The 27,897-nt window shown below is 35.6% G+C and overlaps 1 protein-coding gene across 1 annotated transcript in view; it reads left to right on the top strand.

The window, feature by feature from the left end:
* The window catches only part of AATF (apoptosis antagonizing transcription factor), a 130,457-nt gene that overhangs the window by 32,374 nt on the left and 70,186 nt on the right, over window positions 1–27,897 (top strand). The window contains exons 5-8 of the mRNA XM_006881668.1: window positions 17,648–17,762; window positions 19,019–19,220; window positions 19,786–19,950; window positions 21,740–21,823. Coding sequence (XP_006881730.1) covers window positions 17,648–17,762; window positions 19,019–19,220; window positions 19,786–19,950; window positions 21,740–21,823 — 566 coding nt within the window. The remainder of the gene's footprint in view (window positions 1–17,647; window positions 17,763–19,018; window positions 19,221–19,785; window positions 19,951–21,739; window positions 21,824–27,897) is intronic.

Raw genomic sequence — 27,897 nt, 5'->3', positions numbered from 1 at the left:
AAAATTGCTTATAAATTGAAGTAGAAAATGTTTTGCAGACCTGGCAGCTTTCTAGCTTCACACCCATTTGTCACCCAGCATTTCCCTTTGTGTATAGAACAAGAATTAATTAGGCTGCACTGCAGGAAAAGTTTATGGCTATAATTTATATAGGATGAATTTCTTTTTAAAGAAACAGTATTGTTTTGTTATGCCTAAATACATATAAGTATGGATATATATATGTAAAGTATTTTTTGTTACTAAAGCATTTTCTGTAGACTTTGAGAGTAAGTACTAATTTTTCTTAGTGCAAAATGTTGGTTAAATGAATCTTTTTTAGTGATTGCTTCCTGATTAAACTTTAAAAAGATTCACTGTATACTAGAGAGGAACACTTAGTTTTTGGTTTACATTTAACATTGATCCAACTTGTCTAGTTTTCAGAGTTGTGTACTTTTTTAAATCTCTTCGAAGACTTGGAATTCTTTCTTTTTAAAGGATCTTGTCCGTTCAATTAATGTTTTCATAATCAATGCAAGTCAGAACTTGCAATTTGTTCCTGATTTGCACATTAAAGAGCTCCATTAATTAAGAATCCTGATGTTTGGCATGTTCCCTCAGGATCTGTGCATTATTTACATGGTAAAAGTGCAAGATGCAAGTTTCTCAGTTGTAGTGACAATTGGAATAATCCTGCTTTTTTTTTCTTGGCTTGTGATAACAGTTTTTTCACAACTCATTGAAACTCCTTAGGGATACAGTGTACCAAAATAGGAAGAAATGATCCAAATGAGGGGCCACATGAAAGGTAGGAGGGAAGTTTTTGTTTAAAGGAGAATATACCCCTGTAAGACACAGAATTTCTGTGTTTCTTTTTTGTTAGTTCTGTCATTTGGTTAAACATAGAAGGTTATGATAGTATTAATTATAATTCTGTTTGTTCTAAATTACCTTTCTTTAATATTAGTAGTTATGGTGATAAATGAAGTTGCCTTTCATAATCTAAATAACCCTGAAGGTGGAGACACATTCCCTTGTGCTCATGTCAAGTAAGCCATTTCATAATATTCCCATTTTTTGCCACATTTAAATGAAACCACACTGGAGAATTTGGATTCTCTTGGAAGCCTTTGTCTAAGTCAGTGTTGGACTCTGTTTTGATATGTTGTTGTTGTTATTGTGTACTATAGAGTCAGAACTAACCCATAGCTGACCTTCTGGTGGGTTTTCAGAGGCAGTTAATTGCGTGGAAGGAGATTATCCATCCTTCTTCTGTGGAGCGGCTGGTGGATTTGAACCACGTTTCTTTGGGATTGCAGTATAGCTTCTTGCCACTAGGCCATCAGATTTTTGTATGTAAGAGAGTATAAAAAAACCATCTGGAAACATGAAATCAGATTGCTGGTTCACCAGGTTCCTCTTCTTTGGTAGGTTCAACGTTGGCCAGTGTTTACTTATTCATAATTTAGTTTCCTATTATTTGCTAGTCAATTTCTGAAAATAGCATAAGAAATTACAAAGCATTTTCTCAGAGTGGAATCTTTTTCCTCATTTCTTATAGTTGTGAAATTTGCTGAAGGTCTCATGGTAGTAGTAAGAAGTTGTGCTGCCAATTTAAAGGCAGGCAGTTTGAATCTCCCAGATGAGGCTCTATGGGAAAGTCAGGCAATCTCCTCCCAAGCTACTTATAGCCTCTTAAAAACTTGGAAGGGCCATCTATGAGCCTTAGAATAGTGGTATATAACAACAGATAAATGGGATTACGTCTTCATTGAAAAGTAAAACCAAAACCAACCAACCAAATCTATAAAAAAACCCCAAATCAAAGGAAACATGGGGTTATTGTTGTTATGTCACCTCTAATTCATGGTAACTCATACAACAGAAGGAAACCTTCTTGTACTATTCTCACAGTCTCTTCTCAGCTTCCATTTGTTGTTGCAGCCACTGTGTCCTCTATCTCACTGAGAGGCTTCCTCTTTCCCTAGACTCTCTACGGTAACATGCGTGGTATGTTTGTGTAAGAGATTAGCCTCTTCCTAATAACATGGTCAGTATGTGAAGCAGTCTCACCATCCCTGCTTCTTAGGATCGTTTCTAACTGTACTTCTAAGACATAATTTGTTTTAGAGAAAATTGTGGTACCTTTAAAGCATAATTATATTTTGATTATTACAGTTTAATTGTCATGTCTTTGAGTTGATTCTGACTCTTAGCAGCCCCATGGAGAACTGCGCCATAGGCAGTAATCTTGACAGGAGCTGATTGCTGAGTCTTTTTCCTTGGAGCTGCTTGTAGTTTCCAAATACTAACCGTTTAGTTTGCAGCCCAGAATGTAAACACTGTGAAATTGTTAGTACTTGTCCCCAAAGAAGAGTGCATGTATGACCTGCTTTGAAAGTTTGTGCTTTGAAAGTTTGTGATACTTGCACTACACATATCTTTAGCTCAAGTTAATTTAGTGATTTTTTTCAATGCCTTTCATATAAATGGATGGTTTTGCTTGTTGCTTAGTCTCAGCTCTTGTAGTTCCTGTTTTTTGTTGGCCTGCTTAGAGAATAGCTTCTTTTTTAAAAACAAAATAGAAAATATTTTTTTTCTATTGTTGCATACTCAGTTCCTATTTTTCTTGAAGCAGTTGAGTCATTTTGACACTGGCAGAATCTAAAATGCTAGTATTTTGAGACGAGTAGCTACTAGTTTTTATACAGGTAGAAAATACAGGTTGAGAAGATGTTCAAACCATCTTAAAGAATCTTTTGTCCTAGAGATGTTGTATGTATGACAACAGTCTGAAAAAAGGGGTGCATTCTGGGAGGCCTGGGGGAAGGGAGAGGTGAGAGAGGGAAGAAAATACGCAACAATTAAAAAGGAAACATTTTCTATTTTTTTTTTTAAAGATGCTACATGATAACATGCACTATGTCATTAAGGGTGCGGAGGTGCAGTGAGATATTCTAACCTAAGTTAAATGCTCAAGAAAGCCTTTTAATTTCAGTCCTTAGGAGGGCATGAGCGAAAGAAGTCATGATGAAATTTTGAGAATAGGGCAATCAGTTTACTTTTATCTTGGTATTTTTGTTGTGTAATACTGTGTTAGAGACTCCCTTCACCAATAATAAAAATAGCTCCCACTTGTTGATTGTGTGCTCCTACTGACTGTAAACCTTACTAAGTTTTTTGTAGAAGTCACCTTTTCTTTTCAAAGCAGCCTGTGAAATAGCAACTAAAATCTCAACTAACTCTGACATCGAGTCGAGACTGACTCATAGCTGTCTCTCCAGTGGGTTTCTGAAGCTATAAATTGTTTGGGAGGACATTGCCCATCTTTCCCCCAGAGCCCTGGTGGATTTGAACAGCAGAGGGGCATGTCCTTGGGTTAGCAGTACAATTCCCTAGTACTAGTGTATCAGAGCTCTCTCAAAAACCCCCCAGGACTGTCATACTTAGGAGGAGTCAAGTCACAGGGAGCTCAGTAACTTGCTAAAGGTCATGCAAGCCAAGTTAGAGGCAAATCTAGTGAAGACACTGAGATCTGCTGAGCTTCACAACCTCTGCCCTTGGCCACATTGTTTACTCAGTCTGCAGAGAGTTTAACTTTGTGTAAGGAGTTTTCTTTGTTGTTATTGTTTAAAGAAATTCCAGGGAATACAGATAGAGAATATATGCCAAAACTTAAATGAGGGCAAAAGAAATAGGCAGATTAAGCTGTGGTGGTACAAGATTTAGAGTTCAAATAGTAGATTATAGCCTTCAGTTTTCCAACACATAATACGAAATTTTTCTGTAATAGCACTAGAAGGGCTCTCAGGAGAGAAGCCCATCTTATACTCTTATAGGCAGGTAAGAGTTTCCTTGAATGATTGTTGTTGTTGTTATGTGCCATTAAGTCACTTGCGACTCATAGCGACCCTATGTACAAGAGCTCTAAACGCCGTTCTATTCTGTACCAACCTAGCCATCTCAAACACACTCATTCCCACCACTCCAGTCACAGAATCAATCCATCTCACCGAAGATCTTCCTCTCCTGCGCCGCCCCTCCACTCTCCCAAACATGATGACCCTCTCCAAGGACCAGTCCCTCCTTGCAACGTGCCCAAAGAATGTCAGACAAAGCTTCAGAATCCTTGACTCCAAGGAGCATTCCAGCTTCTCCTTCTCCAGGACAAACCTGTTTGTTTTCCTAGCAGTCCATGATATATATATTCAACACTCTTCTCCAGCACCACAGCTCAAAGGCATCAATTCTCTTTCTATCATCCCTAGTCACTGTCCAGCTCTCTGATGCATAGCACATAATTGTGAAGACTATAGCCCGGATCAGGCACACCTTAGTCTCCAGCCTGACGTCATTGCTCTTCAGTACTCTGGAGAGGTCTCTGACAGCTGACTTTCCCAATGCAATTCATCTCTTGTTTTCCTGGCTGCTGTTACCAAGAGTGTTGACTGTGGAGCCAAGTAAAGTAAACCTGTTAGCTATCTGAATCTTCACCATCCATACTGATGCTGCCAATTGGCCCAGTGGTGAGAATCCTTGTTTTCTTGATGTTGAGCTTCAATCCATATAGGAGGCTGCAGTCCTTGACTTTCTGTAGCAAGTGCTTCAGGTCCTCCTCAGTTTCAGCAAGCAGGGTTGTGTCATCTGCATAACGCAGGTTGTTGATGAGTCTTCCACCAATCCTGATGCCACATTCCTGATACTATTATATATATTTAAAGATTAAGACAGACTAGGAAGAAGGATTGGCCATCCACTTCCGAAATGACAGGCCTTCGAAAACCGTATGTACTTGGATGATTAAAAAGGAATAATCTTTGATTATTGTTCCTTATCATAAATGTAATATTTTGTCAGTGTGTATAATTTATAGAGTAGCTAAGCGGAAGTGGGGAAAGGGCATCTCTAATCTTAGCAGCTAGTATTAAGTAGTTGTTAATTTTGATATTTAACTTTCCTCACTCCTCCTGAAGTTGTGTAGTTAAAATGAGACCTTATTCTGTATTTTGTTTTGTAGTCTGATTTTTTCGTACTTAGCAGATTTTTTCCGTGTCATTAAATACTGTTCTACAGCATCATTTTTAATGGCAACATACAAACTTTCCATCATATGGGTAGTTTAACAAATTTTGTAAGTGTTGGATGTTTAGATTGTTTCCAGTTTTACATTTTTATGAGTAATGCAGTAAACATCATTGCTTCTAAATCTTTACTCAAACTCATGATTGATTTGTTGCATAATATAAAAATCCTAGAAGTTGAATTAGTACATTTTCTAAGGACATGCAAATGTTAGGCGGCTTTTGATCCCTATCACCAAGTTGCCCTCCAGAAGGGTTATTATATCCAATTACTCACATTTGTCATACAAAGATCATTTTCCCTTGCCCTTGCTAACACACTGGGCATTATAATTTTTGCTTCCTCTTTGTAATTTTTCTGAATGGAAAATGGTAGATTTTTTTTCTTATTTTTATACTTATTTCATCTTGTATTCTTTTCATTTTCATTCCCCAATGTTTGCTCAAGGTAAACTTTTTTTTAAAAAGGTAAACTTTTAAAAAAAGAAATTTATTGGTTCATTGTTTTTCCCTGAGTCAGTCATGGAAAAATGTTAAACTAGTTTTTGTATTTTTAAATTTTTATTTTTATTAATTTTAATGAACATTTACAGAGATTTTGGATTTCCATTCATTCATTGTTGAACTTTTCTCCCTGCCCACCCCTCCCCTCCAGTTTGCTCTTCTCTTTGAAAAGTAAAAGAAAAATTACTTCATTGGTATACAGTCCTGCCCTTCCCCGAGTACACTCAACTAGGCAACCTTCATTCTGGACTCTTTTTTGATAACCATAATACCCTATCATATATCTCATTTAACCTGTTCTCTTGGACATTATGCTGAGTGAAATAGCTCAGTCACAAAAGGACAAACACTCCATAATGCCACTGTTGTAGAACGGAACTGACATCAGGGTTGGGATAAGAATGAGAAAAACTGGATAAATTATGCATATTGTGTTAAACTAGTTTTAAGGAAGAGGTCTCTAGTCTCCTGGTTGATAAGGAGTTTTGCTGCCAACTCAAGGGCAGGCCGTTTGAGTCCACCAGCTGCTCCTCTGGAGAAAGGTGTTTAATATCCTTTTGTGCCATTTACAGCCTTTGAAAATCTAGAAGGTTAGCTATGAGTCCATTCCAGCTCAATGGCAGTGAATTGAGTTGTTGAGTTTTAGGAATGTATGTGTGTGAACATACTTTGTATCTTCTCATGTAAGTTCCAAAAAATCTACCTTTTCTTTTTTAAAAAAATATTTCACCTTTTTATTTTCTGTTTTTGTTGAAGTACTTTAAAAAATGTATTAAAAGGAACTATCAACCACTAACATTATCTACAAATGTATGTTAGTATACTTCTAAATGATTTCTTAACCTATTTTGCATATATATGTGTGTGTGTGTATATACACACACCTGTATATTTATTCACAGAATGTTGTTGTATAAAAATACATATGTTATCACATTAAAAAAGATAAAAACCAAATATTATACTAATGCATGTCTGTAAAAGTGAAAATGTTTCTTATAAATGGCAATACTATAACATCTAACTAAATTAATAATTTCCTTAACATCATCTAATTCCCCCACTCTATATTCATATTACTCCAGTTGAGCTTTTGTCCCAAAAACCAAATTCCGTTCATACTTACCTTTTTCAATAGCTGCATATGTTATCTGACTGAACTAAAAGTAATTTTAACTAGTTTTTTATAAATAGATACCTAAGATGTTTACAGTTTTAACCAGTTAAAAACAATACTGGCAGTAATATTTTTGTACCTGCCTCTTTACCTGATTTGTTTACTTGGGATTGATTTCTGGAAGTGGAATAGTAAGAGTCAGGAGGTATGCATATGTAGATCTTTGATGTATTTTGCCAAATTGCTTTCCAGCTGTACACTCTCATCTGTGTGTGTAGAGTGCTCTTTTTGTACATTCTTGCTAGCATCAAGCATTATTGGAAAAATAACACCTTTTACACACACATACTCTTATTATTTATTTTAGTAAGGCTAAAGCATTTCCCCTCATTTATGTGGCACTTTGAATTTTGGATTTGTTAAGCCATTTTGTAACATTTTCTTCAGATTAAACAGAAAAATATTTTTTAATCTTGTCTTATTGGACCCCATTTCTGTGTATTTGACTGTAGTTTTTTCCCACTTAAGTGCAGGAGCAACATTTGAACATATTTTAATGTAGTTTCGCTAGTGATTTTTAATTCTCTGGTGGTTTTGAAGAAGATAGTTTGTTATTTCTGAGTAAATGAAAATTTCTTTATACCTTATGTTTTCCAGATAGTTCTTATATATAATCCTCAACAGGGTATTTATTGATCTAGAAAGTGGAAAGTATAGCTTTGGAAAAGCCTTTAGTAAGATCTTTTTGTTTTCTTCATTTCTGAAATGGTGATATTATAATAATAATAATACTTCAAAGGATTGGTGTGGTGATTTACATGGATTAATACATATAGAATGCTTACGTTAGTGTCTGGCACTTAATAGGTCTTTGGTAAGAAATAGCTGTTAATCTTAACAGTGATAGTGTAGTCTTTCTTTTGGCTCTATCTAGCACCATCTATCACCATAGTATTTGAGTTTTTTTTCTTAAAATAATAGTATTGCCCATATTACTAGTCTTTTGAAGACTTAACATGCTCATATAAAAAGTATACAGCAAGAAAATTTGTTAGGAAAACATTTTTATTCAGTTATTAATTCAACAAAATAGCATCTACTATATGCTAGAAACCAAGTATACTAAAGTGAATAGTGCACAGACTTCTTTTTGAGTTCCTGGTGAGGTTTTGGAGATAGGAAAAGAGGTTTTGGGGTTTGTTAGGTTTTTTCCTTGAATCAATCATCTTTTCTATTAATCTTTAACAAAATAACACCTCCATGTATTTATGTTAAAGGTTTTCTTAGAAAAAAGTTATGTCATATTATTGGTGTGCACTATTAATTCTGGGGTGTAGTGTTTTTATGTAACAGAGTAGAACTGCCTTGTAGCTTCTGCAGTCAGCACTCAATTTGGATGTAGACTGCCACAACTGTGTATTATCTTTCCATTAGTAAGTGAGCACTTAAAAGTTCCATCATAGAAGCATTTTACGTTGAAAACTCGTTACCATGGTGGAACTGTCAAGGTAAAGAGTTTTTAAAGCATAAAGCTTTAAAACTTTGGCAGTCATCCTGATTTCTCCTGCTTCTTCTGTGTTTGTTTTCACAGGAAAACAGCCTCTCAAAGTACATAATTTTGAATGAAATAGGAGGAGGTTTTACTAATATTAAAAGAAACAAAATAATTCTTTTCTCTTTTGAGCTTCCTTTATCCTGCTATTAAGTGGTAATAATCGCTAAGTCTTTTTGAGAATGCATTGTAATGTACCTTAAAGCTATTATTTTTGTGTTTGTAAATTCTTAAATCTGATTAATTGATTTTAAGACCATTATCAGGAGTAGCCCATATATCTTGTTTTTTAAAAAGAAATATTTTATTGTGCTTTAGATGGTCTGTGTGCCTTAAGGTTGTTATATTATAATGAGGAAATCATCAAGTTTGTTTACTTATGCTAAAAAGGTCAATTTGTTAAGGATATTTAGTTGATACAAACGTTAGCAAATAATGCAACTCACATTTAGTTTGCTTTTTACATTTAAACTTGGGAAAAGTGTAAACAGATATTCTGCTGTATAATTTAGGCACCATTTCTGAAATGAAAATATTTGTAGAATATCTTTCTTGACCCAGTGGCCTATTAGATGTTGGAGTGACAGATAGGATAAGGTGTCAGTCCCTTAGGACAGCATAGTGAATTCAGAATTATGACACAATATGATGTGTTGTAGCAATGTTATGAAAATATTGGTAGGAAAATAATTAATTCTACTTGGGAGCCCCCTTTTAAGAAAACTTTTAAAGGAATTATTTCTAATACTGTAAAGAAAATTTGGGCATTTGATTAGATACAGTTTCTCTACCTAATGGTAGAACGGCTATTTATTGTAAAGACTTCATAAGAGTTCGACTATATATGAAACAGAGGATGGTGACTTGGATTGTAGTTCTAATTTTATTTTTAATGTGTTTCCTTTAACATTTAATTTAGTCAGTTTTTAAAATTATAAAAAGTAACATATGCTTGCAAGACACTCTTAACAGTTCAGAGTTCATCAAGAGAAAGTTAAAGTATCTCCACTCTCCCTGGGTAACTAACCCATGTGAACAGTTTAAGCAATTACTGTAAATAAACTTGGTTTTTAAGTACCTTGTGTTCTGAGCATTTCTTCTTTCTGTTTAAAGGGGAAAAGTAAATTTCCTTTTAGGCAGAGTCCTCAGGAGCAGTGAATGTTTTCTAGCAACTGTGAAGTGAAAGGGAGCTGAAGTGGATTTCAGGAAGTACATTGATCAGTTAGATTGCTGTGTCCTGTAGGGCTTTTTAAGGATTTATTGACACACTTCATCAAGGTATTTGAAAGTATTCAGGAAAACCTACAAAATTCTACAGTTCTTTTTTCTTCCTTATAAATTCAGGCTTGGTCAGAAATTACAGCTTGAGTGGGATGTCCCTCCACAGAACTCAAACGCATACTATCTATCATGTTACTTAGTGTGGCAGTAATGGAAAATGTTAAGGATTTTTTTCTTTTTTGTTTCCCTCTGTGAGGGGACTCACCTAACATATTTTATCTTATGTCTCTTCATCTTTCCTTATTTTAGCTTCCACTTACTCCCTCAATTCCCCACATCATTTTCTTAAGAGAAAAAAAAATAAATTTTGTCCACTGAGCCCTCATTCTTAGTTGATTTAATATGTCTTAGGTGGAATGTTTCTCACAAAAACACTTTGCATTCTGAATTAGCCTATCAAACTATTTCCTCCATAGAGTCTTATAGATCAAGCTCCTTCTTCCGTGGTTTTCTCCTGAGATAGGAAACCCTAAGTCTGTGTTTGGCTTAGCTGTCATGATTTTAAAATCTGTCCCTGTTCTTTGCCTTGAAAAGTTCTCTTCATCGTCATTTTGGTTCATAGAACCAGCCAATACACTGGGATAGAACTAATATGATTCTAATTGGAACCAAAGTCCTCATAATTAGCATACCTATTTGTGTAAATCTGTAAGTAAATATATACACACATTCACATACACATACATGCATGTATAAAAATTTTTGTAGGCTGTAATTGGAAATGATGAAACTTCATCCAAATGGTTGGTGTTAAAGAATTTGTAACCTACAGTACTCTTTCTTACTGGTAATACCATTCTGCTTAGGGAATATATAACAAGTCCAAACAGTAATACTGACAGAATTCGAAATTATGATACAGTGGAGCCTTCACGTAATTCTTTGTTGAAGAAGTTAGGGCCTAAATGTTAAGGCTTATTGTTATTCTGAGTTGATAATCTCTGCCTTGCTTTAATAATTTTTCCTCATGCCTGGGTAGCCCGCGAGTTGCACAATAATCACTCACACAGCTTTGTAATCAATGCCCAAAGTAATAGGATTCCTCTGGCCACCGGCAATTAATAAATTTGTGTCTTTTTTAAAACACTAGCAAGTCGGGCCTGAAATACGACTGACTGGCTCTCCTCATTTGCATATTTATTGCAGTGGAAAAATTCTTACCAGATGATTGATGCTGAGCCTGCCTCTTGAATTCCAAGCAGCACATTATTATGAAATGAAAAATGCCGGCCATACAGTTGATTAAAGTTGAAGACAGTGGAATCGGTGTTTTTTAAGATTGTGGGAGAATTAAAGGCATATTTTAATAGATGTTGACAAGAAGTGAACTAACAAAAGCAAAGCAAAGGATTTGCTTGAAAAGATTTAATCAAACGTCTTTCTTGGGGGATTAATTGCTGGGGATGACTAGTGCAAGTGGCAGGCTTGTGTGGATTTGAATGAAAAGTATTGTTCTCAGGCCAACATATTGTGTGTCATTTTGACCTATAGTTTAGCTCTAGTTCTTGAGTTACTTTTGAAGGAGAAAAAAAAATTCTCTTGTAATGTGTACATTCCTGTTCAATGTATTTATATGTGTTGATGGGAATGTGGCAATTTATGCAGATATGTAAGTAAATAATTGCATGTTTGCATATTTATTTAAAAATTATGAAGTATTTTAAAACTGGTAAGCTTTATTTTACTTTATACTCTGTACCCATCCCACTGCCAGAAATTTTACTGTTTCTTTATAATCTAATTAATGAACTGTGTGCCTGTATCCAAACCTATTCTCTGCCTACTATTTTGTTTATGTTGGACAGGGTAGATGAATCAGGGAAAAAAATAAAGCTGTTCAGTGGAAATGGTTTTTAGATTGGTGACATTTTATATATAGAATGCTTGTATATGGGTAGCATGTAAATGAATTCTTAGTATAGGAGTCTATGAATACTAGTCCAGTCCTAGTGTAGATTGGTACAGAGAAAGCTTAAAAGACTTTTAGGATGTGGAAGATGATGCTTTTGTTCATAGTAATGTATTTTTGAATTCTATAGTATTTTTTTTTTCAGAGTACCCTAATATGTAATAGCTAATTTTTTTTTTTTTCCACACTTGTCTGCTTGTATTTTGGGTATAAAATGATATATCATCATTGTAGTTCTTTTTCTACACATTAACAAAGTAATTCCTGCTTTTTTTTCTTTTTTTAATTGATATTTTAACTTTGGACCTCCATTCATTCATTGTTGCACATTTTCCTCCCTGCTCCCCCTTCTCTTTTTTCTTGGGAAAAAAGGTCTTTCATTGTTATACAGTGAAATACCCCAAATACCACTTTACTATGCAGCTCTTATTCTGGACTCTTGTCATGTCAGTAATACCTAATCATATATTCCTTTTATCATTTGTTACTTTAATCTTAATTCTGTGAGGTAAATAGGAAAAAGTTTCTCAACATTTTATAGATAAGAAAATTGACTCAGTAAGATCAAATTGGTCCTCAGCATAACATGACGAGTTAGTGATTTTATCAGTTAGAATATAGGGTTCTCAACCCTTAGAGTATCTTTCCATTTATTTACTCAGAAAATTATTCCTAAAGCTGGTCGTCAGATGCTTAGGGTGGATCTTGGTAAATATGGAGAAGCTTATGTCCTTCTTAATCTCTCCTTAAGAGAAAGGTCTTGGAAAAAAAGAAAAATTTCCGGAGATGGATTGTATAGGACAAAATAAACATACATATCCTTTACAGTCTCCATTTGTTTTTGTGGTTAGGAACCAAAAAGGAGAGAGAAGAAAGTATATGTTTCTTTGCTGAAAGAAGTATTGGAGGTGTTGATGACATCTTAATTATTTTTCATAGGGTTGAACAAATAGAATTCAACTCTGTATATGTATTTTTGCTTAGGAGAACTCACTGTTGGATTGAACCTCCAAGAAGAGTCTCCTCAGGCATGTTAAGCTGTAGGTTTGGGAACCCCACTACCTCTAGCAAAGAATATCCTGGTCAGTCTCTTCTGGAAACTTGTGGCCCAAGTCTTCAAAAGAAATCAAATCACCCTTGGATTATGTCTTAAATCTTTTATAGGAACTTACCTATGTATTGGACCACTACTGTAGAGATACTTTGACAAAGTTTGGGTTTTTTTTCTCTTCTTTTTTTGGGTGGTGGTGGTTAGAAGCACAGAACTGCAGATTTCATCTCTGGTAGGTCTCCTGACACTTTGATGCATGGTGGTGCTATCCCTGGATGGAGCTTAAATACTTCAGGGCTACTTTCTGAATGGGTGAAGGGGTGTATAAAATGAGAACATATGTGAGAGTATTAACAGAAAGGCACACTTTGATTTACTGATGTTGACTGTCTGCCTTCTTGTTGGATTGATATGCTGTCTGAGATAACTGCAGTGGATTTTAAAAAAGTGACTTGAACCAAATGAAAGGACTATATAGTATCTTGAATGTGGCTCTTAAAAGGTATAGTCTTTCCTTGGATATTTCCACAATTCTTGGTTAATATTACACGTTAGAGTCAAATTATGACTTGCTTGTTGGAGCAAGCAGCTATAAACATAAACTTTTGTGAGAACTTCCTTGTGAGGTTCTTGATTTCTTATATTATGGATATATAGTACTTAAAAGATGTAAGAGACAGGACAGGCACTTATTTTTCCTGGTTTGTCTTTGTTTGTTTTAAGCTAGATTCAGGGATAATAGATGACTCCCCCCCCCCGCCCCCCCAAATGCAGATAGAAGCTGGAATGGTAACAATTATTTTTATATTCTGAGACTAGGAATTCTAAAATTCTTCTGCAAATGCAAAATTTATTTATGATTTTACTTTGAAGAAAAAGGGATGTCTCTTAATCAAATCATTTCTAGAAAAGAAGGTAAAAATGATACTTGATAGGTGTGCAGAATTAGGAAGAGAATGCTGTGTTTTTATGGACTTTCTTCCAGATATTAGTGTTTTTTAAATTTTCTTCTTAAAGTTCTTCTTACAAATTTATTTTTAGGACCTTAGCTGCTATGTGATGGGTGTCTGTTTGCAGTTCTCAGCTCTTTCACAATTAAGCTATTGTGCTAATTTACATATTTGTAGTTATCATTTGTATTCTTTGCTCTCTTCTTCCTTTGAAACTTTTTCATATATTTGTATAGTTTCATATTGTTCAGTGTATACACTTAGGGCATTAGATGGAATAATTCTTGCCTTTAAAATTGTTAAGTATTTATTTTTTCCTTCCTGCCTATTTTTTTAATTTTATTTATACCTATTTAAACAATTCCCAAAACTGAGAAATGGAATAGTTGTTCACTATTATTCTTAATGAATTCTTAATTCTTTTTTTTATGAATTCTTACTTCTGTGAGATAAACAGGCAAAAGTTTCTCAACATTTTATAGATAAAAAAATTGAGACGCAGTAAGATCAAATTGGTCTGCAGCATAACGTGACTAGTGATTTTATCAGTTAGAATATCACTTTCTATCTCCATATTTGGTAGAAAGGTGTTTTTGAAAGATTAGGAGCAACAAGTTGAAAATCTTGATTTTGGATGCAAGATACTTTGGGTTTTTTTCTGGTAATATGTATTACCACTCCTTCTAGTTCCTGTGGATATGTATTACTATAAAAGGACTAGAATAAGAATCCAGAATCAGAAAATATGATCAAACGTCTTATCTGCTATTTTAACCAGGGAATTTGTGTTTACATAGTTTTATATGCAGATCATTTGAAACAATGCAAGGTGGCGTAAGGTTATTATTTAGGTTCTGCTGGATTATTTGAGAAAGCTTCCCTAGATATGTTAGCTGTTAGTCTGTTTTGAAGTATGGTATGTAGCCTTTGTGTTGGAGTTTGGTTAAACACTCACTTTAGTATTTTTTTTTTTTTTGGAAAAATATCTTATAATATGCCTAATAGTTAATAAAATATATCGAAGCCAATCATACATGTATGAATATACCGACAAGGTTAGAACTCTCCATTAATTATTGTTTTTAACTCTCCGGTTGCCTAGTGGATAAAGAGTTGTGCTGTCAACCCAAAGGCAGGCAGTTCGAATCCACTGCTTCTCTGTGGAAGAAAGATGGGCAGTTTCTTCTCAAGTGATTTACAGAGTCTGAAAACCTGCAGATCATTTACAAGTCAGTTCTGATTCAATAGCAGTAAGTTCAAGGTTTCTTTAAGTTTTACTATGTTATAATCAGAGCTGTCACTATCATCCGTACAATGATATTTTGAATCACATGCCTTTGAATCACATGTGCTGCTGCTAGTGTTTTTATAATTTTGGGTTTTATAAAATCTCTTATTATTTTAGCTAAAATCTCTGGTAATAAACATTTGTGAACCTGTTACCAGTAACAGGAAGCACTGGTGGCCAACGCAAGGACGGGCAGGTGGTTTGATTACAGGAGAAAGATGGGCAATTTATAGCTTCTGAAAACCTGCTGGAAAGTGGTTGAGTTAGTCAGGAGTCAGTTCTGATTCAACAGCACATAATAATAAACATTGTCAGTAACATCGTTAAGAATGAAATAGTAATTAAAGGAAAAGAAGAAAAAGAAAAATGGTTTATGCTTAGTTACTACCAGTAATGTTCTAATTCTGTTTAGGAAGATTTTGAAAAACAATTTGTTGTTTGTATTTGTTTAATTTTAGAAATAGTACAGGTAAGGAATTCAGGCTCTATGAGGAGAAGCGTGGCGTCAGGATTGGTGGAAGATCTATTAACAATCTGCATTGTGCAGATGACACAACCCTGCTTGCCCAAACTGAGGAGAACCTCATGCACTTGCTACAGAGGGTCAAGGACTGCAGCCTTCAGTATGGACTGAGGCTCAATGTCAAGAAGACAAAGATTCTCACCACTGGACCAATTGGTAGCATCAGGATGAATGTTGAAGAGGTTGAGATTGTTCACAGCTTCAGTTTGTTTGGCTCCACGGTCAACACTCTTGGCACCAGCAGTCAGGAAATCAAAAGACGTATCGCGATGGGAAAGTCTGCTGTTAGGGACCTCTGCAAAGTACTCAAGAGCAACGGTGTCTCTCTGGAGACTACAGGCCATGGTCTTTGCAATCACTTGCTATGCATCAGAGTTGAACAATGACTAGGGAAGATAGAAGGAGAATTGATGCCTTTGAGCTGTGGTGTTGGAGGAAAGTATTGCATGTACCCTGGACTGCCAAGAAAACAAACAGATTCATCCTGGAGAGGGTTAAACCAGGCTACTCCTTGGAGGCAAGGATTCTGGGGCTTCATCTGACATACTTTGGACATGTTGTAAGGAGAGACAGGTCCTTGGAGAGGGACATCATGCTTGGTAAGGTGGAGGGACAGTGCAGGAGGGCAAGACCCTCTATGAGGTGGATTGATTCAGTGACTGGGGTAATCGGGATGGTTGTGTCAGAGGCCATGCGATTGGCACAGGATAGAGCAGAGTTTAGGGCTGTTGTACATAGGGTCGCTATGAGTCGCAAACGACTCGACGGCACATAACAACAACAACAAGGAATTTTCACTATATCACATTTTATTCTGTAATTAAAATGAATAATAAACACTACGTACTAGTAAGGGAGAAGTTCCAGAGGGCAGGGAGGGATGAGTCTAAGTGTCGTGATGCCACTGTGTAACCAACCGTCAGCTTCAGTATAGGTAACAGTCTTGGAAACCCTGCGGTGCGACTCTGTGGTGCCCTATGAAGGTTGCTATGAGTTGGGATTGACTATGGCAACAGATTTGTTTATCTCCTGTTTTGGTGTCTTACTGATTAAATAGAGTGGAATGTAAAGTAATGAGCTGTCTGCATACTAGCAGAGTAGAAGCAGAAAAGGAAAAATAAGAATAATAAGAGTCTTTTAAGGTTTTTTGTGTGTTCAGAAGTTAATGTAGAATGTGGAATAAAAGTAGGGATTGTTGCATGAAAGTAGGGATGTTTCTGAGATGATTGCAGTTAATTGTAGGGAGGAGGGAAAGAATGGCTGGATGCATGCCCAGAGAGAATGGGTAATTATTGACAATAAGAATGGAAAAGACAGGATTTAGCAACTGATTGATTATGTATTATAAGGACATCAAAATGTCAGTGATTTCCTCTGAGAATGCATCAATCAGAAAAGAGAAATTTAGATAAGGGGGAAATATTAGGTGGGAAGAAAAAAATTCCATTTCTGACATTGTATTTGACGAAATAATGCCACATTCATGTGAAGATTTTTTTACATTTGCTAAAATATGAAATTTTGATAATAAGAGAGACATATGTATGCTGTCCACACATAAATGGTAATTTTCAGTGTTCAGTTAGCCTTTTTAGTGAATTATACTAATAGTGAAATAAGGTAAGGATTCAGTAATGAGAGGGCCAGTCTTCATTCTGAAAGTTCTTAGTAATAAACCATATAATTAAATCCAACCAGCTATATTACAAATATATCCATCCTGGTGACTATGAGAACATACACTGATAAATGTAGAGATTTTGGGATACATAACTCAAAGTTGTGTACCCTGTACGTGATAAGTCGTTAACTCAGGTTTTTGTATCTGTAAAAAAGATAAGTGACTTTCTGTTAGGACATCTGTTGAGAGACTGAATGAGTGATGTGACAGCCTAAAGCCAAGGCAGATGACATCTCTTGGGGATGATGGTGGCGGCAGTGGTAGTAGGCTTCCCAGGAATGAGTTTTAATTTTGAGAGGAGGAAGAGAAATTGTCTAAAATGATGATAGATGAATAATCTAAGTGGTAGATGAATATGTGATAGAAAATTCTTGAACTTACGTCGGGAGCAGGGACAATGATTGGATAAGGTGGTGAGTGAGACAGGATTTTGAAAACTTAACATGGTAAGAACTGAAAATTTATTGAATTACCACTGTTGGTATACACTTTTCTAAGCATCTTGCATGTGTTGTCTTCCTTACTTCTTATAACAATCCTATGAAGAAGGCACTGCTATTACTTCCTGTTGTGGGTCTCTATTTCAGAGTTCTTCGCCCCTGTGTAAGGCCTTTGTCCCCTGGCCCCTCCAGCCCGAATTATTCAGGAGTCATGAATTCTAGGCATCACTTCTTTTGAAGAACTGTAGAGAACTATAGCTAACATTTTCACTGTGCCTTATTTTCCAGGTCACAAGGCACTTAAAGCACTGTTGAGGTCATTGGTGGATCTTCAGGAGGAACTGCTTTTCCAGTACCCAGATACCAAATATTTAGTAGATGGCACAAAGCCAAAAGCAGAGAGGTAAGGAGGAGGCATTGGATGTATGCAGTTCCTTATGGGTAATATTCAATCTGAATCCTTTCCTGTCATTTAAAAAAGAAAGTAAAATCCTTTCCAAACTGATAACAGACTTAATGCTGATAAAATAGAAAGAGCCTTTCTTTTAACTGGTGACCAGGATAGCACATAAAATTGGGAAGGAGGTTTTGAATTTTTATGCTTACCTGTAGCTGTATTGTGGGCATAAAAAGGATTACTTCTCTATAGACCTATGGAAATTACTATATTAAAGTACATTTTTATTATTAATGTTTAATTAATGTTTATTTAGCACTTTTTTGACTGTATCACAGAATTTTTGTTATAGCTACCTCCCTTTCAGTAAGGAGGAATAAATTTTCTGAAACAAAGGATAAAATTTTGGAAGAGCCAGTAAAAGAAACCTTTTTTCTGAAATCATCATGGGGTTTTTTTGGGATTTTTTTAATAGAAAAGTGTTACTATTTGTTTCCTTAATTAAATTTTTTTTTTAGATTTTATCCCTCTTATTTTTTGAAAATGGAAATCATCATGTTTCATAAAGGGTTTCGTCCTCTGTTGTAGCCTTTTTCTGTAAGATACCAGCTTTTTTTTTTACCCATGGATTTTGTCCTTTGCTTTATCTTTTTCTGTTGAACTAGTTAGACAGAAAAAGAAAAAGAGTGCACATTTATTGAATACCTACTATTAAGTTAGAGTCAGTAATCCAGTGAATACAGTACAGGCTCTGTAGTTGGAAATTATATTACATTTTCATGGTGGTTGCATATATTACAATTTAGGGCCCATTCGGTTGTCTGCCTCTGAGGTTTTTTCTGTATTCAGTCCCTTTTTTGGCACAACTAACATTTATTCCATTTTCCTGAATAGTTGGTTTTAGGGAGACATGTTTTCCTTATTGATTTGGAGATTAAAGTCATAGACGTATGATTATGTGTTTAATTTTTAAAGACCCTTTTGCAACAGGGCAGGCCTAGTTCACAAGCATTTGTAATAATATTCTTATAACCTCATTTATTTTTATGGTTTGCTTACCTTTTAAAAATTATATATATATATATGTGAATTCTTTTTATATTTACTAGAAAAGTTAAATAAAAAGCTCTCTCCTCGTGTATGATGTTATTTAATATGTAGATAGACTAGGTAAGGTGTAAATACTCTGCTTCACATGAGCCTGGGTTTTTATTTGGTAGTGTTTCTTTATGTTGGATTTAGTGTTCTAACTGGTTTTCTAGTGAAGAAGAAATTTCTAGTGACGATGATGAAGTGCATAAGGAAGAGAAGCAGCAGAGAAGGGCCCCACCAAAGAGGAAACTGGAGATGGAAGACTATCCCAGTTTCATGGCAAAGCGCTTTGCTGACTTTACAGTCTACAGGAACCGCACGCTTCAGAAGTGGCATGACAAAACCAAACTGGCTTCTGGAAAACTGGGGAAGGCAAGTGTACATACAGATGTGTGTGTGCATGCTTATATATGTAAGATGGGTTGTAGCAGCCTGAAACAGTTTAAGAAATTTGGACAGCAGTTCATTCATACAGAAAAGGTCATGATGTGATTAATAGTGAATTATATTTATAGCAAAATTTACTGAACTGCTACCATTGGAAGCTTATACCATTTGGACTTGGAATTTGAACTTCATTAGAAAGAACATTTTAATCTATTAATTGTGTCTTTTAAATGTTGCAGGAATGAAAATACAAAATACTTAGATGGATTATTTTTTAAAAAAATTATTACAAGAATAGAGCTGACCTGGATAGGGAAAAGTGATATGACCTGCTGTTAAGGCCAGTTTTTTTTCCCCTTGAGAACAATTACTGCCACTCACAAGCTCAGTCTTTAGCAGAAAGTCTCCTTTGAAAAGGGGATTTAAAAAAAAAAAAAAAAGAAAAGGGGATTGTCTGTTTCTCTGCTGACACAGAAAGATAGAGAAACCAATGTAGCTGCCTTCAGCACAGACTTTCCACATTATCTGACACTGGTTAATGTTGTTGCAGGGTTTTGGTGCCTTTGAACGCTCAATCTTGACTCAGATCGATCATATTCTGATGGACAAAGAAAGATTACTTCGCAGGACTCAGACCAAACGCTCTGTCTACCGAGTTCTTGGCAGACCTGAACCAATAGCTCAGCCTGTGCCTGAGAGTTTACCAGGACACCCGGTAAGAACCTTATGATGTAGGGTGATTATGGGGAGCACTTTCTATGAAATTGATTAACTGCACAATATGACCATCTTTTTTGTAGATATTATTTTTATTCTAAGAAGTTAGTGAGACAAAGAGGAGAAAACACTGGATTGTTGAGAAAAACTGAGTATGTGAGAGGAGAAAGAAAGATAAAAAAGGGGGCTATTAATTACTGTATGTAAAAGTCACTTAATTTTTATTTAATATCGGAGTCTAGTGATAGAAGCATTTATAATCTTTAAAATTTAGTTTTAAAACTAATAAAAATGTCAGTATTGGAACATGTGTGTTCATGATTTTTTGTTAGATGTCTCAATACCCTAGAAAGGCTCTAAAATTGGAATAATCACATTCTTTTGTCTAAAGTTAATATTTTTATTTTTAGTTATGGAAGGAATATATGCTTAATGCTTATTTTAAGTTCAAAAGAATCTAAAATTAAAGGTAAAATTCTCTCTAATTTAAAAATTCTATTCCCTAAATTTAATGACTTATTAGTTCATAACAGGATTCTGGGTATTTTCCCTCTCTAACAATTCACATACCACATATTTACTTATATAAAACTATAGTTGTTTCCCCCCCTTTGTTAAATGGGATAAGAGTATATATACAGACGATTAGGTATATGTTTGTGACATTTTAATCTTGTGTATAAAATATCACAGTTTGACTTTTTAATTTAATATATATTCTGGACACCTCTCCAAGGAGCCCTAGTGGTGCATGGTTAGAGCTTTACTAGTAATTAAAAAGTTCAAATTAACAGCTGCTCTGTGAGAGAAAGACATGGCAGTCTGTCTCCGTAACGATTTACAGCCTTGCAACCCTTGGAGCAATTTTGTCTTATGTTATTTCTCTGAGTCGGCATCAACTAGACAGCACTGAGTTTAGATTGTGTTGGACATTTTGCTGTATCATTAGGTATACATCTACATAATTTTTCCTGATGACTTTGTCCATTGTTGGATTGTTCATTATTCAGATAACAGATATTTAAACTGTCTTTAGTGTTATAAATAGTACTATAGCAAACCTTTCTGAACATTTAGATTTGTATTTTTATGAATATATAGTTCAATTTCTTGAAAAAAAAAATGTTAAAGAGTAACCTAGTGGCAAGAAGCTGTCCTACAATTCCAAACGTGTGTGGTTCAAGGCCACCAGCTACTAGTACGGCAGGAGAAGGATGAGCAGTCTCCTCCTGTGTTATTAACCTCCAGTGCTGAAAACTGCTGGAGGATCGGCTTTGACTCTGCAGTAGCTAGGTAGTATCAAATTGTTTCCACACATTTCTACTTCCGTTAACAGTGTTCTCAATATTGATATTGTCAATTTTACAACTGAAAAGTAGTATCTTTTAGTTTACATGTATGTAAACATTCTTTCATACGATCAGTAATTGTTTTGAGCCCTAGTGGCACAATGGTTGAAATAACTTGGCTGCTGAGTCAGTAGCTTGAATCCAGCAGTTGCTTCAGAGAGCTTTTCAGCCTTGAAGACCCTATGGAGCAGTTCTGCTGTGTGCTACAGGGTTGCCATGAGTAGAAATCAATTCGACAGCACCGAGTTTAACCCCAGCTTTTCTCCTGTAAACTGTCTGTTAATAGTTTTGTCCATGTCTCTCTACTGGAGCATGTTTAAATTTTTAATTTTAGGAACTCTATATAATTTGTGGAAAATAGTATTTTAATCACTGTATACATTATTGATAGGTAACCTTGTTGGAACATCACTCTTTTTTCTCTTTCCATTGCTGTAGGAGATGCTTCCTCAGGCCCCTGCCAATGCTCACCTGAAGGATTTAGATGAAGAAATCTTTGATGATGATGACTTTTACCACCAGGTGTGATTTTTATGCTTTTCTTTTTTTATAAGTCAGGTTTTAGCATTTAAAATCTGTTTAAAAAATTCTTGGGATGAAAAAGGTATCTTGGTTTAGGTGGAGAGTAGGATCAGAGAAAACTTTTCTGGGTGAAGGTTAGAATCAGACTGGAAATCAGAATGCCTGTGTAAGATTGACTGCTTTTGGATATATTGCTTTTCTTCTGTTTTACGTTTCTTTAGAAAAGAATATAGCTATAGCTACTTGGTTGTTACAGAGTATAAATGATCTATAAAAATGAGTTTTAACTTCTTTTGAGTTAATTTTATTCTTACTTGGCTTTTAGTAGTTACTTGGTTTTTTGTCTCATTATTGAATGAAGTATTTGAAGTAAAGCACTGGGGTCTCAGACTGAGTTCTTAGATTATATTATTAGTTCTGTCACCTATTAAGTCTCTTGTCTCTAATGTCTTTTGCCTTTTTAAATCCTTTAAGTATATAGAGAGTTTTATTACAGTTGGTTATAATAATAGTGTAGACTTATGAAGACAGAAAGAATTGGTAAAATTTGAAACAGGGTCTAGTTCTTAGTATCTCTTCCTAATTTGTTTCCCCAATTCTTTCTCATTCTTGTTTTGTCTGCTGGTATATCCCTGTTTGTAATGATGCTTATAGATGCCAAAGTAGACTAGTCATTTGGACTGTTTTTAAAAAATAATATTATTTCCTGTACCCCTAAGTAGCATAATAAATTATGCATAATGAAGTATCCTATAGGCTATATCTTTTCTAACTCATTGAAATGTTATAGGTACTGTTCAGCAATGATATACTAGTTTTTGTTGCATTATTTGTCAACACAAATTTTTTTTTCTCAACTAAATTTTTAAGGTATAAAAGTTTTACTAAGAAATTTTCAACTCTTTGTTGTAAGTTAGCTGTAATAACTATGCTGTATGTGTGAAGTATAAAAGAAAGGAACTTTCTAGGGAAGTGGCATTTTAAAGCCAATTAAATAACTGGTTTTATATAGCAGATAGTTTCAGCTTTGCCTTAAAAAAGAGAGACTTCCTACTAGTCTTGCTATCCACTCTAAATTATTGCCATAAGTGAGTTTAAGAGTAATGATGAGAGGCTGTAGGAAAGAGGATTGGTGTGGCCTCAGGTTTTCCCAGTCAGATCCTGATTCTTTTTTTGTCTCCTCTTATATCCATTTGTAAAATGAGTCAGAAACTCTGTTTTATTCTGGAGTGTCAGTGGAAGTACCTGGTATAGGATATTAATGCTGTGTAATTGTGTGAGATCACGGGGGACAATCAGAAATGTTCTAGTCCCCATTAATGGAAATGTACATTGCTCAATGGGAAGTGCATCATAAATTAAATGGACTTAATAAAATAAACTGAATTACTGGAGAGAAGAGTTGCTTCTGCCGACAATCCTTAGCCCAAAGATTCCTTCCCCCCTTTGCCTAAAGGTCTATTTAAGAAGAAAGCATTACTTGATTGGCCCTTCATACCAATTAATAATTTTAACTTCGATAAATTCTGATTTCAGAGTTATGACTAGTCACATCTTAGCTTTTCTCCTTGCTGGTTAATTGGGGTGCTGAGGTTAATCTAAATTAAAACTTAAACTAATAGAGGTCAGCAAGGCAGCCGAAACACCTGAGTGAAACAAATGGGGCTGCCAGGCACAACTTTATCTTGGCTGCTTCCCAAGAGGGAAGTGGCAGCAAATTGGAGTTGTTTCAGCCTTCTGTAAAGGTGAATGATGGGTGACACTTGTTAATGTACAGCATCTCCGGAAGCATTCCAGATTGCTTTGCTGCTGTACCAACTGCTGCCATCCATGCACAGTCAGTAGGAACTGGACCAGTTGCCAACATCTGGCAGCACAGCAAGGAATGGGTGCAAATCTTGAAACCCCGCAGATTCTAAATATGGTGCTTAGAACTGTGCAGGCTTTAATCACTTACCACTTTTTGGCAGCAGGCTACGACAGCTTATCCTAGCCTCGTACATCACAGCCCGACATCTGCTGAGCTGCAAGGCAGCTGCACATTCATTTTCTTTTCTTGCCTTTTCTCGTTGCCTCCTATTCCACTACTTCTTCCCACATTTCCCCCGCCTCTCTTCAGATTTCCTCCCCCTCCCCAATATGCTTCTTGGGAGAGATGATCTGTAAAGATTATTGCTTCATTGTGTGCAGGTAATTGTGGTGATGCCAGACCCTTGACAGACACAACGAAGCACCTGTTCTGCTGACCTGGTTAATTTCTTCTGTTGAGTGGGATTTGCCAGAGATTGGAGCTGAAGCCAATTCAATGATAAGGCTAAAGAGAATGGTTGTATGTTTTCTGTCACCTCCCAATTAAATTGGCTTCATAAAGTGCTTTCCTTTATTTGTCAGGGCAGTAAGCCTGAGCTAAGTGTTGTATTCAGAAATGGGACAGTGCATTACAATGGGCCTGTGAGTTCTCATTTGTGTGTATGTGTTTATTGTCATATGGAAAACCTGGGTGGTGAATATAATACATTTTTCTTTAAAAAAGCAAAACAGTGAAATGTGCTTTTGAAGCTAGACTCTTTGAGTCCATGTTTGGTAAAGAAGAGATTATAGTAATAAAATGTTATGTTTCATCATAAGAGTTTAATGGCTTTCTTGGCTAATCTCTGTTGTTATGCACTATCAAATTGCTTACAACTCATAGGGACCCTGTGTACAATAGTTCTTAACGCTGCTCTATTCTATGCCAGCCTTAACTGTCTTTGACACACCCACCCCTATTACATCAGTCACTGTGTCAATCCGTATCATTGAGAATTTTCCTCTCTTGTGCTGTCCCTCCGTATCATTGAGAATTTTCCTCTCTTGTGCTGTCCCTCCATTCTCCAAGGAATGGTCCCTCCTTGCAACATGCCCAAAGTATGTCAGATGAAGCTTCAGAATCTTTGCTTCCAGTCTGGTTTCACTCTCCCTAGGGCAAACCTGTTTGTTCTCCTAGCAGTTCATGGTATCTCTGAGGCTATGTAAATGTCCAATCTGCTAAAAATTATGCACTGGAAGGGAGCTCTGGTGGCCTAGTGGCAAGAAACTGCACTGCAATCCCAGAGGTATGTGGTTCAAATCCACCAGATGCTCTGCTGGAGAAGGAGAAATAATCTCCTCCTGTACCAGTTAGATCTGATTTGATGGTACACATGCAAAAAAATAATAAAATAAAATTTAAAAAAATAATTATGCACTGGAATAAAAATATCTAACACAACACACCATTTATTCACTTTCTTTTTTTCTTTAAATTTTTTATTATTTTTGAGTGAGTGTACCATCAAATCAGATCTGACTGGTACAGGAGGAGATTGTCCCTCCTTCCTCGGCAGAGCATCTGGTGGATTTGAACCGTGGGCCTCTGGGATTGTAGTTGCAGCTCCTTACCACTAGGCCACCAGAGCTCCCCTTCAACTTTCTTTTAAAAATTATTTTAATTTTTTGTTGTTATTTGAGTGAAAGGTTTACAAAGCATGTAGATTTTTCATTCATTTATTTATATACTTTTTGTTTTATACTGAAAAGAAATATCTGTAATGTCTGATTGTTTGCTTATTCTGTATTGCCTTTCCCATCTAAATAAGTATAATTTATTAATTTTTTAATCTTCTCTCCCCCTTCCCATCTTTTGGTAACCAAACAAAGATGATTCTGTGTATAAACATTTCTTTAGTTTTTCATACTAGTGACTAACTTACATAATATTTGCTATATTGTGATTGACTTACATCACTTAGCATAGTTTGATTTCATTTCATTCATGTTAATTCTTGATAATTTTTTTAATTGATATTTTAATGAAAGTTTCTGAAGAACTTGCATTTCCATGAATTCATTGTTGCATGTTTTCCTCCCTGCTACCCCCAGTTCTTGATCATTTTTTAAGAGCTGCGTAATACGTCATTGTATGATATTTAGCCACAGTTTCTTTCGTCATTCGTTCATTGATGGGCACTTAAATTGTTTATAATTCTGCTCTTATAAATAGTCCTCCAGTAAACATGGCTGTAGATTTACCTGTTCATGTCACAACTCATTTTTTATATTTATTTAGTAGTGGGATTGCTAGATCAGTGATATTTCTATTCTTAAATTTGTAAGGAAGCACCAAATTGCTTTCAGTAGTGGTTGCACCATTTTGTGTTCCCACCAACAGTGTATGAAACTTCCAATCTTTCCATACCATTTCCAGCATTTGTTGCTTAATGTCTTATTAAGTGTTATTTTTCTGGGATAAGGTTATATCTCATTGTTGTTTGGTTTTCATCCCTTTGATAGCTAATGAGCTTGAGCATTTCATCATGTGTGTGTTGGTCTTCTGAATGTCTCTTTGGTGAAGTGTTTTTCCCTATCCTCTGCCCATTTTGTGATTGGGTGTTTGTCTTTTCCTTGTTGAGTTGTTGAAGTTTTTCTTAATGTCAGTAAAGATGTATACATATACATTGTTGTTAGATGCTGTCAAGTTGAATATGATTCATAGTGACCCAATGAACAAAAGACCTGAACCCTGCCCTGCACCATCCTTCTTGTCTCTCTCACACACATTGCCCATTGCTGCAGTCACTGTGTCAGTGCATCTGGTTTAAGATCTTTCTTGCTTTTGCTGACCCTCTAGCTTTCTAAGCATGATGTCCCTTTCCAAGGAATGGCCTCTCCTAGCAACATGTCCAAAGTATGAGAGACAAAGCTTTGCCGTCTTTGCGTCCAAGGAACTCTTTAGCTTCACTTTTTCCAAGATACATGTTCTTTTGACAGTCTGTGGGATATTCAGTAGTCTCTCTCTCCAACACCACACCTCAAAGGCATCAGTTCTTTTTCTGTTATCCTTAGTCAATATCCAGCTCTCAGATACATAACAAGTAATTGAAAAGACCATGGCCTGACTCATATGCACCTTAGTCTTCAAACTGATATCAATGCTTTTAAGTATTTTGGAGAGAAACAATGGACCTGCATAATGCAATACATCTCCTGATCTCCTGACTGCTAGTACTAAGGGTTTTGATTGTGCACGATGAAATTATTGACAACTTCAGTCCTTTCTCCATCTATAATGATATGATCTATTGGCCTAGTAGTGAGAACCTTTGTTTTCTTGATGCTGAGGTGTAATTAATACTGAAGTCTTTGATCTTCTTGCTACAAGCTGAAGTCCTCGCTACTTTGAGCTAGCAAGGTTGTATCGTCTGCATCATGCAATTTGTTGATTATTCTTTCGTCAGTACCAATGCCACATAATCCTCTTCAGATTCCAACATCACAAATTATTTGCTCAGCATATAGATAAATTAGATACAGAGAAAAAGATACATCCCTGAGGTACACCCTTCCTGATTTTTTTTTTCGTCTCCTCCTCCATGCTTTTATTTTTTTTAAAAAATAACTGTATAAAACCCTTCCTGATTTTAAATCATGCAGTGTTCCCTTCCTTCATTTGGAAGCTTCTTGATCTAGGTATAGGTTTCGCATGAACACAGTTAACTGTTTTGGGATTCCCATTCTTCTCAGTGTTAGCCATCGTTTTGATCCACACAGTCAGATGCCTTTGCATCACCAATAAAACACAAATGGACATTCTTCTGGTATTCTCTGCTTTAAGCTAGAATCCATCTGACATCAGCAATGATATCTATGGTACTACAGCCTCTTCTAAACTCTACTTGAATTTCTGATAGTTCCCTGTCAGTGTACCATTCTAGTCATATTTGGATGATCTTCAGCAGTATTTTGCTTGCATGTGATAGTAATGATATTGTTTGCTAATTTCCACATTGTGTTAGGCCACCTTTCTTGGGAACGGTAACGTATATGGGTTTCTTTCAGTCAGTCAGGTAGGTAGCTGGCCTCCAAATTTCCTGACATAGACTGGTAAGCACTATTACCTGAAACATATTAGTTGGTATCTCATTGATTCCTGGGTTCTTATTTTTTTTTTTTTTTGCTAATGCCTTTAGTTCAGCTTGAACTTCATTTTTTATTACCATTGGCTCTTCATGTTGTAATTCCTGAATTTTTGGTGTCAACCAGTTATTTTTTTTTAA

Source organism: Elephantulus edwardii, unplaced genomic scaffold (genome assembly GCF_000299155.1).
Source record: "Elephantulus edwardii isolate Elephantulus edwardi_28Jun2011 unplaced genomic scaffold, EleEdw1.0 scaffold00015, whole genome shotgun sequence".
Classification (NCBI taxonomy): domain Eukaryota; kingdom Metazoa; phylum Chordata; class Mammalia; order Macroscelidea; family Macroscelididae; genus Elephantulus; species Elephantulus edwardii.
Note: the sequence above shows the minus strand (reverse complement) of the source record. Positions and strands in the feature narration are given on the sequence as shown.